General features: G+C 42.6%; 1 protein-coding gene across 5 annotated transcripts in view; it reads left to right on the forward strand.

The window, feature by feature from the left end:
- The window catches only part of LOC121874166 (serine/threonine-protein phosphatase 6 regulatory ankyrin repeat subunit C-like), a 70,442-nt gene that overhangs the window by 26,182 nt on the left and 26,510 nt on the right, over positions 1 to 17,750 (forward strand). For all 5 annotated transcript variants that reach the window (XR_006090374.1, XM_042378171.1, XM_042378179.1 and 2 more), the window contains exons 2-3: positions 2,217 to 2,412; positions 14,243 to 14,434. Coding sequence is in view for 4 of the 5 variants with exons in the window: in XM_042378171.1 (XP_042234105.1) it covers positions 2,223 to 2,412; positions 14,243 to 14,434 (382 nt within the window). In the remaining variant the exon portion in view is untranslated. The remainder of the gene's footprint in view (positions 1 to 2,216; positions 2,413 to 14,242; positions 14,435 to 17,750) is intronic.

Here is a 17,750-nt window from a genome sequence, read left to right on the forward strand (position 1 = left end):
AACAAAATGAAAATAAAATAGATGATAATAATAATCTTGTTCATCATCAACTGATTCGAAAACAACTAAAATGATGGCTAGTTATTACGCCAAGCAGAGCTAACAAAACCTTCGATGTGGTACTAATACTGTACTGTATATGTTAACTAGAGATAATTAGGTTAAGTTAGATTTAGTTACCCTTCTCAGTGCTACATGTTTTCTCTCTTAAGCCGACTAAAATCTTCGATAACACTGAATGGGTTAAGTTAGGTTAGTTTAATGTAGTTTAGAAAAAAAGATGAAGTTAAAGAAGAGTGCAGGTACCAGCAACTGTGCTGCTGTTAATGTGTACTGTACTATATCAAATATAACATGATGACCTTCAGCAGGAATGTCTCTCTCTCTCTCTCTCTCTCTCTCTCTCTCTCTCTCTCTCTCTCTCTCTCTCTCTCTCTCTCGTAGGTCTGACGAACACAGTATATGAATGTTTAAACCTTGACTTAACTTAGGATTAACTTTGCCTAACCTACCCTACCTTAGCCTAACCTACTCTAACCTATCCTAACCTATCATAACCTATCCTAACTTACCTTAACCTGTCCTGACCTATCTTAACCTGTTCTGACCTACCTTAACCTGTTCTGACCTATCTTAACCTGTCCTGACCTATCTTAACCTGTGCTGACATACCTTAACCTGTTCTGACCTATCTTATCATATCCTCACCTACCATAACCTATCCTAACCTACATTAACCTATCCCGCCCTACCTTAACCTACCTTAACCTATCCTGACCTGTCCTAACCTACCTTGACCTACCTTAACCTGTCCTAACCTACCTTGACCTACTTTAACCTGTCCTGACCTACCTTAACCTGCCCTGACCTACCTTAACCTGCCCTGACCTACCTTAACCTGTCCTGACCTACCTTAACCTATCCTGACCTACCTTAACCTGTCATGATCTACCTTAACCTGTCCTGACCTACCTTAACCTGTCCTGACCTACCTTAACCTGTCCTAACCTACCTTAACCTGTCCTAACCTACCTTAACCTGTCCTGACCTACCTTAACCTGTCCTGACCTACCTTAACCTGTCCTGACCTACCTTAACCGAAAATTTCTTTAACCGAATCCTTTGTTTCAATGGGATATTGGGTAATTGGTTCCAGCTCACAGAAAAGTACATACTAATTTGAAAAAAGATGCAGTAAAGTACACTTATGTTGAGGTGTGTATGTAGAAGGTTCCTGGTTGATGATGATGGGAATTAGAAGTAGGGGTGGAGGAGAAGGGAGAAGAGAAGGAATTGGGGATGGGGAAGAAATCACCTTTCAGGGGACCCATGCTTGATGCAGTAATTTCACCAATAAAATTTAAGTTCACTAGGTGTAATTCAAGATTATTTTATTTAAATCAACACTGCACTGCACTATATATTATCAATATGTTAACTAAATTTCAGAATGACCAATAATTTTAATGTAAAAATGCAAAAATATTCAAGACGTCAACAAAAACGATGTTCACTCCACTGTAAACAAAGCCAAACTGACGCCTGGTAGGCGAGTCAAGCGGCTGATGGGCGCACAAAAAACTAGTTCCCTGTACTGCATGTATTATCAATATGTTAACTAAATATTAAATTGAATAATAATTTTAGTATAAAAAATGCAAAAATATTAAAGAGCACAACTTTATTTATATTTACTCCACTGGAAACGAATGTAAACATAGAACAGATTACTGAATTGGCGGACTAGCCCATCAGCTGATGCTCACAACAAAACGTGTTTGTTGTAAGGATTTCGTTAATCGAAGTTTTGTTTGTTAACCGAATTGAAGATCCTTATGGGAGCTAATTCGTTAACCGAGGGACTACTGTATATATATATATATATATATTTTTTTTTTTCCCTGAAGAAACTAAAGTCATTTTATGATGCTAGGATGGTGAAATTACTAATAAACTGTGACTAATATATTTTTACAAATAAATGGAGAAAAGACCATTTTGGGTTTTGCAACTTAACTCCTCAACTTTTTTATATAAGCAGAGTTAAGGTAATTCCAACCAAAGCTTATATCATCATGTAGTGCTGTATTGATAACTTCATTCCTTGTGTGTTAAGAACATAGGAATTCTTGTTACATGTTTAGTAATGTTTTAATGAATAAATAATGAATAAACTTTATATTTCACAGTTTTAGTAAAGTTTATTAATTATCCAGGCGTGAATGATGGCAACATTAGCAAGTCGCCGCTGGGCTCTAGACTCACAGCTACTAGTCGCCATCCAGAACAACGATGTTAACAGGGCTCAGAAACTCTTCCAGGCGGGTGTTGATACAGATATACGCTTCTCCATAAACTCCAAGCAACGTCCGGCACTTTGTCTGTGTGTCGAAAATAACGCTCCTGATATGGGTGAGTGACAAATATTTTGGTAGTGGTCTAACCTCACTAGTATGATGACATAACCCTTGAAGTATGATGGGATGATGATAATCCATCAAGTATGATGACCGAAACATCACTGCCACTACTACAGAGACTCTTTCAATATGATAACTTAGCCCCTTCAGTACGATGATTTAGTCCCTTCATTGTAATGGCTTAGACCCCATCACAATGACATCCCTTGGAGTATGATGACTTTACCCCAGATAAGCTGCACTACCTGTTGGTAACCATCATTGCCTGCACTCCCCAGGGTGGGGAGGCCGTGACGGTCGCATCGTGGCACTGCTACCAACATGTTTTGGCGAGATATCTGGTATATTATAACAAAATATTTGGAGGGGAATCTTGCCCTTCATTACATTGAGTATGTTGATTTAACCACATGAGTTTGATAAATTAACTGAGTATAACCACTTCTCCCTGTGACTATGACAATTCACTCTCAGTTCTATCACAACATTCTCTGGCAGGTTATTCCAAGAGTTTACAACTCTCACTCCAGAGAAATTAAATCTAACAGTTTTCTGTATTTGTGGCTTCTTTGACTCTAGTCTCTGACTTGAGTAATGTCCTTTGAGGTGTTTATAAACTTTTTTGATGAGATCATTCCATGGTTCAGTTAATAATGATGTGTCTTCAACACATTATGACATGGTTCAGTTAATAATGATGTGTCTTCAACACATTATGACATGGTTCAGTTAATAATGATGTGTCTTCAACACATTATGACATGGTTCAGTTAATAATGATGTGTCTTCAACACATTATGACATGGTTCAGTTAATAATGATGTGTCTTCAACACATTATGACATGGTTCAGTTAATAATGATGTGTCTTCAACACATTATGACATGGTTCAGTTAATAATGATGTGTCTTCAACACATTATGACATTGTTCAGTTAATAATGATGTGTTTTCAACACATTATGACATGGTTCAGTTAATAATGATATGTCTTCAACACATTATGACATGGTTCAGTTAATAATGATGTGTCTTCAACACATGTATCATAACTGTTTATCTAATATATTTAAAAGCAGAACAATAAAAATAATTTAAAATTTAGTTAGGGAGTTAAATATATGTTACAGTTATTTTAGGTTATATTTCGTTAAAGTAATATTTAATAGTTACCTGAAGTGTAAATAATTACTCCAGTAAGTCCTCGCTTAACGGCGTCCCGCTTAACGGCGTCCCGCTTAACGTTGTTTCAGTACTACATCGCTAAACTTTAGAGACCAAAAATTCGTTTAATGTCCCGGTGATCCGATACTGCGTCGTCGCAGACTACTTTCCAGGGCGCATCACCCTCTCTTGACTGGCCACGCTATGCGCTCTCGGCTTGGCGCACTGCCCTCACTTACGGAACGTTACAGCGTCCCCAAGCGACTCCAAGCCAGTCTATGTTACGACTTCACATCATTCGTGTGTGTACAAGTGTTTTTGCTCTAAACCTGTACTCTAACCATTCGAAATGTCTTCCAAGCACCCATCAAGTGCTAATGATGCTAGTGTAGTGAAGAGGCAACGTAAGACCATTAACTTTGCTACGAAAATGGATGTATTAGCCCGATTTGAAAAAGGGGAACGTGCTGTGGACATAGCCGCTGTGCTTGGTCTAACCCCCACAGCAGTGCGTACTATCCAGACCAACGCTGACAAGATTAAGGTTAGTGCTACTAAGACGATTCATACTAGAAGCACTGTGATAGAAAAGGTGGAAAGGATGTTGGCAATGTGGATGGAGGACCAAAATCAATGCAATGCCCCTGTGAGCCTTATGGTTATCCAGCATAAGGCCAGAACCTTGTTTGACTACTTAAGGCAGCAGAGGATGAAGGATCAAAGGAAGAGACATTACGGCCAGCCGAGGATGGTTTCAACGATTTAAGAGTCGGTATAATTCCACAAGTTCCACAATATTAAGATGACTGGTGAAGCTGCCAGTTCAGATACGGTTGCTGCCTAGACATTCCCTCCAGAATTCAAACGGATTATCGAGGAAGGAGGCTACTCACCTAAGCAAGTGAGACTGGTCTCTTTTGGAAGAGGATGTCTGAGAAGACCTATATCTCCAAGGAGGAGAAAAGAGCTCCATGTTTTAAAGTGGCAAAAGACCGTTTGATGCTGCTGCTTGGCGCGGACGCTGCCTGTGACTTCAAGCTGAAGCCTATGCTGATTTCTCACGCTGCTAACCCACTGGCCCTGAAAGGTTACTCTAAGGATCACCTTCCTGTGATCTACAAGGCAAATAAGAAGGCCTAGATAACCGGCGCCATATTTAGCCAGTGGTTGAATGTGTACGCTGTCCCTGCACTGAAGGAATACTGTGCCAAGGAGAACCTGGTTTTCAAAATTCTTCTGATCCTAGACACTGCTCCAGCTCATCCTCCCAATCCCGACGACTTGCATGACAGTGTAAAAGTTGTATTCCTGCTTCCCGACATTACAGTACTGATGCAGCCTATGGACCAAGGCGTCATCACCGCATTCAAGGCGTATTATTTATGCCGCACCATGGCCCAGCTGCTCAAGGCTACAGACGGGGAAAATAAATCTACGATCCGAAAATATTGGCGCGGCTTCAACATTCTTGATGCAATTGACAACATTGGCAGGGCATGGGAAGAGGTTTCAGAAAGTTGCCTGAATGGTGTGTGGCGTAAACTGTGGCCCGAGTGAGTCAACAGTTGTACGGGATTCACGGACTTAGTCCCTGCAGTGAATAGGGATATCCTCAGCCTGGCTAAACAGGCAGGCTTTGATGAGCTGGAATCAGAGGATATTGAGGACATCCTGGCATCCCTTACAGAAAAGCTCACCAACGAATATTTGCAACAACTACCGGTAACAGAACACAGTCCCGCTGAAGACGAAGAAGAACCTCAAGGAACGCTAACTACCAAGAGGATGGCAGAATCGTTCACATGATCCAGCAAGCAATGCAAATCCTTATGGATGACGACCCAAACAGAGAACGTAGCTCAAAGGTTCATTGATGACAGTCTTGGTTGTTACACTGAGATGTATAAGGAGAAGAAGAGTAGCACCAAGCAGTCAACACTGGATTAAATTGATTGTCGCGGGACGGCAGAAGCAGCTTCTTCACAACAGCCGGCAGCCGAGGAGGAGCAACCAGTGGCGGAGGAACCCCAGTCAGAGCAGGAAGAGGAGGAGGCAGCCGCAGAGTCTCGGTGACCCACCACCCTCCTCCGCTGTCGCCACCCACATCAAAGAAGTAAAAAATCACCTTCAATGAAGACAAATCTGTCTTCTCAGCAACATCAATTGATTTGTTGGGCTACACCATATCGCATGGCACTCTCAAGCCAGATGCCGATTGCTTGCGTCCTCTGAAGGAATTGCACTTCCGAAAGACTTACCTGCTCTACGACGCGTGATAGGACTCTTTTCATACTACTCTCAGTGGATCTCGCACTTTTCCGACAAGGTCAGACTTTAGGTCAAGGCTCAGACAGTCCCTCTCCAAGGGGAAGCAGTCTCCGCCTTCGAAAATCTTAAAAAGGAAATAGCAAGTGCGGTAGTGAGCTCGACTGACGAGACGATTTCATTCGTAGTAGAAACCAACGCTTCCGACTCTTCCATCGCTGCCTCCCTGAATCAAGCCAGTAGACCAGTTGCATTCTTCTCGAGGACATTCTCAGACAGTGAGTGCAGACACTCTTCTGTCGAAAAAGAGGCCTATGCTATCGTTGAAGCAGTAAGGAAATGGAAGCATTTCCTATCAGGCAGACACTTTACTCTCATCGCCGATCTGTGTCCTTCATGTTCCACTCCAAGAAGCTGAGAAAAATCAAGAACGACAAGATCCGACGATGGCGGGTCGAACTAGCCTGGTTCGACTACCACAATGTCTATCGACCAGGGACAAAAAATCAACTGCTGATGCTCTATCAAGAGCCTTCTGTTCGGCTACCAACCACAACAATCTGTCGGATCTCCGTCAGCAGCCATGTCTGATCCCTGTGGTCTCTCCATCTCCCAGGCCTGTTCACCAACACCATTGGACACCTCCACCCCCTAGGCTCTAGCGCTCCTGCAGGAAAACTCTCGAGCGGCACTGAGGCGAACAGGTTCACTACTGACCCATACAGGTATCCCTCGAGAAGCGAAAATTCACTTATACAAATTTCTTAAATTGACAACTTTATGGAGATATGAAAGCTTTCCCCGCTTATATGAATTTGGGTCCCGGCAAAAATTCAAATAGTTCCCCCCCGGAAGTCAGCTGGGACGGCCACATCCACCTACCAGACTGAGGTGGGAGTCATGTTAGAGTTTTTTCAACTCATAATATCAGGAACTTTTTTACTCTTTGTTACCTTTATCCTCTTTGACACTGATCAGTTCGTTAGCCGCTTGGGCGGTTGGTCACATCTCTGTTACGCACTGTTAGCAAGAACTGGGCGTGTATTGGCTCCTGAATATATCGGAAACCTGTTCCAGTGTTGGTTAAGTCTGGTCTTGAATGAGCTCACACTCGGTGCCATCACAACGCTTTCTGGCAGATTGTTCCAAGAGTTCACAATTCTAAAAAAAAAAAAAAAAATGCCCTCACAGTTTTTTGGACTTGCGGCTTCTTCAATCTTGAGCTGTGACCCCTTGTGGGGCGAGCGTCCGCCAGCTCCAAGTAAGGACACTCGACAGAGTAGTGCCCCTTGAGATGCTTATACATACCTCAATTAGGTCACCCCTTGCCTGTCTGTAGTATAAGCTAGGCAAGTTCAGGCGCTCCAGTCTCTCAGGGTAGCTGAGGTGCCATAGTGCCAGTCCCTGGCATATCTCGGGGACCAGATGGGGTGACAGTACTCCAGATGGGGAAGCACTTCACTCCTGAAGATCATTACGAAGGACGGACTCTCTAGATATCTGAATGACCTTCTTATAAGACCTAATAATTTAGTCGACTGATTTACCTTCTTCTCACAATGGCCCGAGAACTTCAGTATATTGTCCACGTACACACCCAGGTCCTTCTCACATTCTGTCTCAATTAATGCAATTTCTTCGTCCCATTGGGACATATGATGCGCCTCCTTACTGTTGGTACGCCCAGGTGCATCCTCTTACACTTCATGACATTGAATCTTAGCAGCCATTTCTTCGACCTTTCTTGAAGCTCACAGAGATCCTTCTGCAGCTCTTCACAGTCTGCTTGTGTTGGGTACAGATGATGATTTCGTGCCATTAACCACCACACACTGCTAGCGGTCATGTAGAAAGGTTTTTATCCACGCTAGGACATTTCCCAGAATCCAGTTTAATTTTCAGCCTTTCATCGGGTACACTGTCCAAAGCCTTGGCAAAATATATGTAAATGTTTTTTATATTACCACCCTATTCCAGGATTTAGGTCCACATATCCATTACCTTGAGTAATTGTGTTAAGCAGGAGCGCCCCGGATAAAACCGTGTTGGTAATCCTTTACAAGGTTGTTTCATAGTAGATGTTCCATCATGGCATCTTTTATAATGCCCTCAAGTACTTTACATAGCTTGTTAGGCTCACTGGTCTGTAATTATTCGTGCAGTGACGATCACCCTTCTTGAAGATAGGACTCACAGAGCCATTTTTCAATCACTGGGGACCTTTTGTTCATTCAGGCATTTACTGAACAGGATCATCAGGGGCTCAGTTAGCAACTCTCTTAGCACTCTGGGATGCACCATGTCAGGGCCGGGTCTCTTATGAACCTTAAGCTTTAACAGTTGATTATTTAATACCCCCTTCTGTGAACACAATGTGGGTCAGGGCTGTGTCAAACCGTCTGTCCTCAAACACAGGAAGATTGTTCACATCCTTGCTTGTGAACACCGAGGAAAAGAAGCTGTTCAATACCTCGGCTTTGTCCTGATCAGACTCTGCGTAACTACCATCATCAAGCCTTAGGTCTGATACTCCTCCTCACGTTTTTAATTTCGACTTTGCATAGCGGTAAAACGCTTATGGATTTGTCTTGACCTCGCTTGCAACCAGCCTCTGGAACTTTTTTTCAGCCCTTCTACACTCTGACTTTGCTTGGTTTCTGGCTCTTGCATACACCATCCTGCTCATCATTTAACCCAACCCACACCTTGAATTTCTGGGTTTTCTTCTTAACTCTGTCGACTGCCGCATGGTTCATGTGTAGGGTTCCCCTTGTATTCCTAGAGGCACTGGGTTTGGTCTTGGGTATATATTAATTGATCAAATGGCTCACTTTACTTGCTGTATTCAGTGTAGCATCGGCATTCTTATGCCTTAATGAGTCAGGCCAGTGGATACCCCTCATCTCTTCCCTCATCCCGTTGTAATTTCCCTTGTAATATTTGCACCTTGGCCGGGCCTTATCTTGAAATAGGTAACACTACATGGTGACTGGTGCCAACTGGAGCAAGGTGTTTCAGTTTGGCCACTATGCCCTCTTCGTTTGTTATGATGAGGTCAAGTGGCTTGGGTGTTTGCTCCCCTCTGTAATGTGTCGGGTCTCTAACATGTTGGAACAGAAAATTATCTCTCAGAGTTTCTACAAAAAGAGTAGCAGGGTTATTCAAGTCATTCGGGGTGGACTCGTTTCTCCTCTCGATGTCGCCATAGTTAAAGTACCCCATGATAAGGAGGTGGCTAGGGTTGAGCATCCCCGCATTGTTTATTAAGGTTCTTAAGTTCCTTTGATTTAGTGGGCCACAGTTTGGGGATCTGTAGATACACCTGACGATAAGTACATCTCCTCCCTTCAATTTCATTTTGCACCACTTGGATTCTTCAAAAACATCCTCTTCCTGTACCCTCGCCTGGCTGGCTCTAAGGTCTTGCCTAGCATAGATAACCACACCCCTCTTGCAAGTTACTTGAGAAAGGCTCTCAAATGAGTCATATCCAGCAATACTGAATTCACATTCCTCTGGGTCGATTCTCCTATTCTTGTACAACAGTTCTACAACTCTTACTATATCGGGTTGATGTACCTTCAGTAGTGTTTCAAACTCCTACTCTTATCAGGGAACGTGTCAGTATTAGTGTACATGACATTCAAGCCAGAATTTGTTCTTGGTAACGTCTCTGCTCTCAGTAGTAACTCCGGCCCCAGTCCATTCTCAGAAACTGCAGCATTTGCTATGTACACTGTATTTTGCAGGGTGTGGTTAGAAATGTCATTGTTTACACAGTGCTCGCCTCCTCGTGGGTGGGAGGTAGAGCTGGTGCCTCCCCCTGGGTGGGAGGTATAGCAGGTGGGGGTTGTACCATTGCCGTTGCCCTCCTGCTCAGCGCTGGTGCATTCGCTGCCACTATCCTCCCCCTGGATATAACCCGTGTACACCCGTCCCCTCTCAACCTCGACTCCTCTCTCCTCTGCCTCAAGCCCTGCAGGAGCTTCCTGTGCTGTTCCCTCTGTAATACCGAGCGATCTGGGTGAATGAATACATCCTGAAATATCTCGCTCCTTTGCTAAGTTTTTTGCCTGCTGAATAACCTCCCATTTCTCCTCACTCACTAGTGTGGCCTTGGGGGGGGCAGGGCTTGTCCTCCTTCTTATGTCCCAGCTGCCTCACATCCTGAGGGGGATGGATGACATACTCAGAACCTCTGTACAAATATTCTCAAACTGCATCTTATCGTGAGTTATCCTAGTCTCACTTCCCTCCGACTGGCTCTCAGGGACACCAAAAACTATTATGTAGTTCCTGTCTCGAAACGTTCCCGTTGTTCCTCCTCTCCCTTAACAGTAGGTCTGCTAGTTGTCATCTCTTCGACATACTTCTGCAGAGTCCCTAGCTGCTGTAGAAGTTTATTGGATCCTGCATTACTCTCCGTCACCTCCTGTGGCCCTGCTAAAACCTGAGCATAACTCCTCTTCACTGCCCCCACCATTCTATCGACTACTTCCTCAGTCTTAGCAATGATCTCTTTCCCCAACTTGCTCTAGTTTGTCAACCAACAGGGCTCCAACTTCAGCTATTTTCGTCCCTAGGACACTTGTTTCCTTATGACTTGCCTCATCCACCTTGACTGCAGTCAGGGCAATACCAGTAACATCCTTCCTGCTTTGCCGCACTCTGTAACGTCCTAACCTCTGTGCCGCCCGTACCATCTATATCTTTCGTTGCCCTGCAGTAATTGCATGTCAACAGACTTCCTGGTGCCGCTTCGGTCACCGATTTCCCGCCCGTCATGATTGATTGCTGATGTGGGGGCAGACTATATGGATCTTCTAATCATCATCTTACTACTCACAATAATAATATTGATCTCTGTTATTACTATGATAGTTGCTCCTAATCTTTGCCTTGGTAGGAGGGCTCCACTTTGATGATGTTGATCTTTATTGTTACTATGATAATTGCTTCTATTCTGTTTCCTGTTAGCAGGGCTTTTTGTGTCAAGGTTCCTTTAAAAGCCCCGCAGGCTAGCTGTTCCAGTATAAGCTGCTATGGTTGGAGCTATTGGGAAATTTATCCCTCAGTGGGATGGCTTCCTTTACAATCACATCTACGAATTGAAGTCTAAGTGATCGTGCCCTTGTGGCAATTCAGCGTTACATATTTCCGATGTGTAATTTAGCATCGTAATCTTTGTATATAGATTTACCTTTTCGAGAAAAAACGATTGATAGTTGTGGCATCCAAAGTAGATGTAACTACACCAAAAACTACATGTGAAGTGAAGACGAGAGAAGTGGGAACATGTTCCCTGACCCAGCATGCTCGATATCCAAGCCGTATTATCGTACGATACAGTTATTTAAAGAACACTTGCGAAATCATCAAATATGTGAAAGTGGATGGAAAAATAATTTATAAATATGTAAAATCTATAGAAAATGTACAATGTAGATGAGAAAAAAAACATAAAATCTCATTATTTCACACTGTCTGGCAGTGCTGTATATTAAGTGCATTCAGATGCATGGGAATGGCAGAGGTGGTGGATGTTACTGTGGCGTGGGGTGAGGTCAGGTAAGTTGACCCAACCTTCGTGTTACTAAGGTGTCGCCAGGTTAGGTATGGGTTGGCCGCACCATGCAGTACCTGGAGGGGGGGTTTCTGGGCAACCAGGAAACCCCCCCTCCAGGTACCACTGATGTCTTGGCTACTACCAGGCACTGGTGTCCGGTTACTTGTCCCAATTTTGATTTTTTTTTTTTTTTTACTTCAATTTAATTCCAGTCTCCACTGCAGTCACTGTTGTCACTATGGACTGTCTTAACTAAAGGCACAATACTACACTCACTGATCGATCTTTGGATAGCCAATCACAGTCATGAACACAACTCATTTAACTTTTTCTAAATACAGTGACCCCTCTTTTTACAAACGCCTCGGTTAACGAAATTTCGGTTAACGAACTGCCTTCCATAAGGATCTTCAATTCGGTTAACGAACAAAAATTTGGTTAACGAATTTCTTGCGAACCAACCTCAACATGTTTTCGCTTGCACTGGCCGGGCAACCAGCTTTAGTATCAGTCCGCCAATACATTAATCTGTTCTAGGGCTTAAATTCCTTACTATTTTAGTAAATATCAAGAAGTTTATACTTTTCAACAATTTTTAAAGTTTAATATTAACTTTTTTAGTCATTTTAACAATTATTGAACATAATTGAAGGTAAAGAAACTAGTTTCTGGCGCGCCATCCAGCTTGTTAACACACCGGACAGGCGTTAGTCTCTGTTTTAACTGGAGGTAACATCTTGCTTGAGACTCTCTTCAACTAAACGCTTTTTTTCTGTGTTTCCAAGCAAATTATTGGTCATTTTGAAATATATTTTACATATTGACAATATATAATGCAGTGCAGTGTTGATTTAAAGAAAATAATCTTGAAATACACCAAGAGAACTAAAATTTTATGGATGAAATGGTGCCATGGGGTGACTTCTCTTCCACCCCAATGCCTTCTCTTCTTCCTTCTCCTCCACCCCCCATTCTAATTCCCATCATCATCATCATCATCATCCAGGAGCCTTCTACATACACACCTCAAAGTAAGTGAACTTTTCTACCATTTTTGTTGAATTTAGGCAATTTTCGGTGAGCTGGAACCAATTACCCAAAAACCCTTTGAAACAATGGTTTCGGTTAACGAACGACCTTCTGGAACGGATTGAGTTCGTTAACCGAGGGGTCACTGCATACTCATCTATAACCCCCCCTCGTTTATTGGTCGACCCTGATTTTTTGACCAAGAAATCGTTAATTTATGATATTCCTCGTTTATAGTTCGACCCACGTTTTTGAGGGTAAGGGAACAACAAAACCTTCAGTAAAAACGCTCTACGTCCTATAAACTGAAACACGAGTGCCGAAGTCAAATTGTTTACCATTTATTATTACGACACTTTACACTGAAACCAATTGTGTTGTTGGGGGAGTTCTTGATTAACATTTGTTTTACAGTGCATGAGTTTTTAAATGCCACATTGACGTTCCAGGTTTTTAGTTGTGAAGGAATGTGTGAGAAATTTTTGTGAAATGGTAATATTAAGATATTCTTATGGTCATGGGTGGGCTTGGGATCAGTTCTATAAAAAGTTTTCTTAGTAATGTTTAGGCATTTGTCTATGAAAGATCTAGGGTATTTAAGGTTTGAGCCAATATTATATATATATTTGTATTCCTCATCAATGAATTCCGGACTGCAAATTCTCAAGGCACGTAAAAACATTGTTGAAAATACTGACTGTTTGACTTTATTATGGTGGGCAGAATAATAATGAATGTTTTACTTAGGCCAGACAGGTAAAGATCTTGCAACTAGAATTAAACAACACAAATACAGTGTTAGGACAGGCCAGAAATCCAATGCTCTGTTCATTTGAGGGATAACAAGCATTGCATTGACTGGGATAATGCCTCCTCAATATTACCATGTAATTCAATTGATAGTAGGAACATCATAGAATCTAGTCTTATTAAACATACCGAAGCATTCAACATGAATTTGAGTAACGGCATGTACAAGCTGGACAATTTTGTAATTGAGAAGATTTGTAACCAGGTGAGAAGGCCGGGTCACCTGACCATCTGACCTGACCACCAACCGTTGTGTGCTATTTAAAGATTAGTAGGGTCATTACCTAATACCTGACCATTGTGGACCTGGTCTCACCCTCCTCTGTATATATACACCTTGGTTTGTATTTCTCTCTTTAGTCTGTACTCACCCCTGAAGATGTGAATTACACGAAAGCGCTTGGGAACTTCGTGTTTTCTTCTTTCCTTGTGGTTATCAGTATATATATATATATATATATATATATATATATATATATATATATATATATATATATATATATATATATATATATATATATATATATATATATATATATATATATATATATATATATATACACACACACAATGGGGTATGCTATAACGAACGGATTCTACTACGAATATTCCTATAACGAACGGTTTTACTTATAATATTGAGAATGCTATAACGAACGAAACTCCTACAACGAACAGTATTTTTTATTATTTTTTGTACTAATTTATTATTTTTTATTACAAGTATTAATGATATTCTTTATTTCAGGAGTTTAAATGCACATTTATGCACTTTTTTACAATTTTTACAATTTTATATTATATTTTCCATTGTTAAGTGGTTGTATTTGGGGGCCTGCAATGGATTAATCCTATAACGAACGAGAGTATTATTATTATTATTATTATTACATTTTCACCCCCCAGGCCCTGATGTGTGTCAGTGACCTGTGCCTGGGTGGGCTAATACCTGTAAAAATAATGTAAGCTATATTTTATTTTTTTTTCAGTTCAACTTTTGGTCAGTATGGGCGTCAGTATTAACCAAGGTGACTCTCTGGGACTCACCCCTTTGCACATCACCTGTACCCAGGGATACCCACACCTGGCCAGGCTACTAATTAATGCTCGGGCCAACGTGAATGCAAGAACACAACAAGGGCACACTCCTCTCCACTTCGCTGCCATGAGGGGAAACCAAGGTAATTTAATTTAATATAAAACTTATTTAAGGTACAGATGTCCTCCAACTTATGATGGGGTTACGTTCCTGAAGAACCATCGCAAATCAAAATATCGTAAGTTGAGACCATTATAACATGGGGTTGAATCGGGGTCCGCTACCAGCCAGCCAGTCCAACACACACACACACACACACGTACACACACACACACACGTACACACACGCACACACACGCACACACACGCACACACACACACACGCACATGCACGCACGCACACACACACACACACACACACACACACACACACACACACACACACACACACACACACACACACACACGATACTGACCACATCATCAACAACAAGCCTGGCCACTGACTACACCATTAACAACAAACCCGCCACTAACAACACTGACCACATCTATATTAACAACATGCCTGGCCAACTAAACAACACTGACCACACCATTACCAACAAGCCCGGCTACTAAACAACAACACTGACCACACCATTAACAAGCCTGGCCACTAAACAACACTGACCACACCATTAACAACAAGCCCGGGCCACTAAACAACACTGGACACAATTATTATCAACAAGCCTGGCCACTAAAACAACACTGGTCACACCATCAACAACAAGCCTGGCTGCTAAAACAACACTGGACCACACCATTAACAAATAAGCCTGGCCGCTAAACAACACTGACCACACCATTAATGTTTCAAAGCTTGGCCGCTAAACAACACTGACCACACTATTAATGTCGCTTTCCGGCTGCTAAACAACACTGACCACACCATTAACAACAAGCCTGGCCGCTAAACAACACTGACCACACCATTAACAACAAGCCTGGCCGCTAAACACTGACCACACCATTAACAACAAGCCTGGCCGCTAAAACACTGACCACACCATTAACAACAAGCTCAAGCGCTAAACAACACTGACTACACCATTAACAACAAGCCTGGCCGCTAAAACAACACTGACCACACCATTAACAACAAGCCTGGCCGCTTAAACAACACTGACCACACCATTAACAACAAGCCTGGCCACTAAACAACACTGACCAATACCATTAACAACAAGCCTGACCACTAAACAACACTGACCACATCATTAACAACAAGCCTGACCACTAAACAACACCACCACAATTATTAACAATGCTCTGGCCACTAAAACAACACTGACCACACCATTAACAACAAGCCTGACCACTAAACAACATCATTCGCCACCATTATTAACAACAAGCCTGGCCGCTAAACAACACTGACCACATCATTAACAACAAGCCTGTTATAAACAACACTGACCACACCATTAACAACAAGCCGCGCGCTAAACAACACTGACCACACCATTAACAACAAGCCTGACCGCTAACACCACTGACCACACCATTAACAACAAGCCTGACCACTCAAACAACACTGACCACATCATTAACAACAAGCCTGGCCGCTAAACAACACTGACCACACCATAACAACAAGCCTGGCCCTAAACAACCGCCACACCATTAACAACAAGCCCGGCCACTAAACAACACTGACCACACCATTAACAACAAGCCTGACCACTAAACAACACTGACCCACCATTAACAACAAGCCTGGCCCACTAAACAACACTGACCACACCATTAACAACAAGCCTGGCCGCTAAACAACACTGACCACACCATTAACAACAAGCCGCCACCTTAAACACCACTGACCACACCATTAACAACAAGCCTGACCGCTAAACAACACTGACCACACCATTAACAACAAGCCTGGCCACTAAACAACACTGGCCACACCATCAACAACAAGCCTGCCTAACACCACTAACCAGTAAAACAAGCCTGACCCTAAACACCATGACTAAACACCACTGACCACACCGTAACAACAAGCCTGGCACACTAAACAACACTGACCACACCATTAACAACAAGCCTGGCCTTTAAACAACACTGACCACACCGTAACAACAAGCCTGGCCCTTTCAACAACACTGACCACCATTAACAACAAGCCTGACCACTAAACAACACTGACCACACCATCAACAACAAGCCTGACCGCTAACAACACTGACCACACCATCAACAACAAGCACGACCACTAAACAACACTGACCACACCATCAACAACAAAGCCTGTTGCTAAACAACACTGACCACACCGTAACAACAAGCCTGACCACTAAACAACACTGACCACACCATTAACAACAAGCCCACAGCCACACTAAACAACATGACCACACCATCAACAACAAGCCTGGCCACTAAACAACACCCAGCCACACCATTAACAACAAGCCTGACGCACTAAACAACACTGACCACACCATCAACAACAAACTGGCCGCTAAACAACACTGACCACTGCCATTAACAACAAAGCCTGACCTTTAAACAACACTGGCCACACATCAACAACAAGCCCCACAGCAGCCACTAAACCTTTGACCACACCATTAACAGCAAGCCTGGCCACTAAACAACACGACCACACCATCAACAACAAGCACACCAGCGCTAAGCAACACTGACCACACCATCAGCAACAAGCCTGACCCTTTAAACAACACTGACCACACCATTAACAACAAGCACCAGCCACTAAGCAACATGACCACACCATCAACAACAAGCCTGACCACTTCTAACAACGCACAGCCACACCATCAACAAGCCTGGCCGCTAAACAACACTGACCACACCATCAACAACAAGCCTGGCCACTAAACAACACCAGGCCACCATCAACAACAAGCCTGGCCACTAAACAACACTGACCACACCATCAACAACAAGCCTGGCTGCTTCACAGTGTCAAGCCTCCAGGTATGTATATGGTTTACCTGTATGCCTCGGCCTTCCAAGACGCAGGAGTCTTCAGTGACAACTTGTTTGACATTTTCAAAGCTACACTGCTCACTACACAGTCACAAAAACACTTCACAATCATAGTAAGTGTGAGGAATAAATAAAAAATAATCATAGCAATAAATATAAGACAATATACTGAGTTACCATTTAGCAGGAGACGGTGGGAGAGCGGAGCAGTGAGTGAGGAACACCAGCTGTAACTCTCCTCAGTGCTTACTTATACACATAATTAATTCACTCATGTTTTTTACTTTATGTTCATTTTTTCCCCACATTCTGTATGTATGTGTGTGCATTTAACAGTGTGTGTGTGTATACATATATATATATATATATATATATATATATTAGAGAGGTTGAGTCATAGCCATGTTTTCATAGATTCTTATTATAACAGCTTGAAGGCACTGGCCATCAGGCGCTGC

Source organism: Homarus americanus, unplaced genomic scaffold, assembly GCF_018991925.1.
Source record: "Homarus americanus isolate GMGI-L3 unplaced genomic scaffold, GMGI_Hamer_2.0 scaffold55640, whole genome shotgun sequence".
In the NCBI taxonomy this organism is placed as follows: domain Eukaryota; kingdom Metazoa; phylum Arthropoda; class Malacostraca; order Decapoda; family Nephropidae; genus Homarus; species Homarus americanus.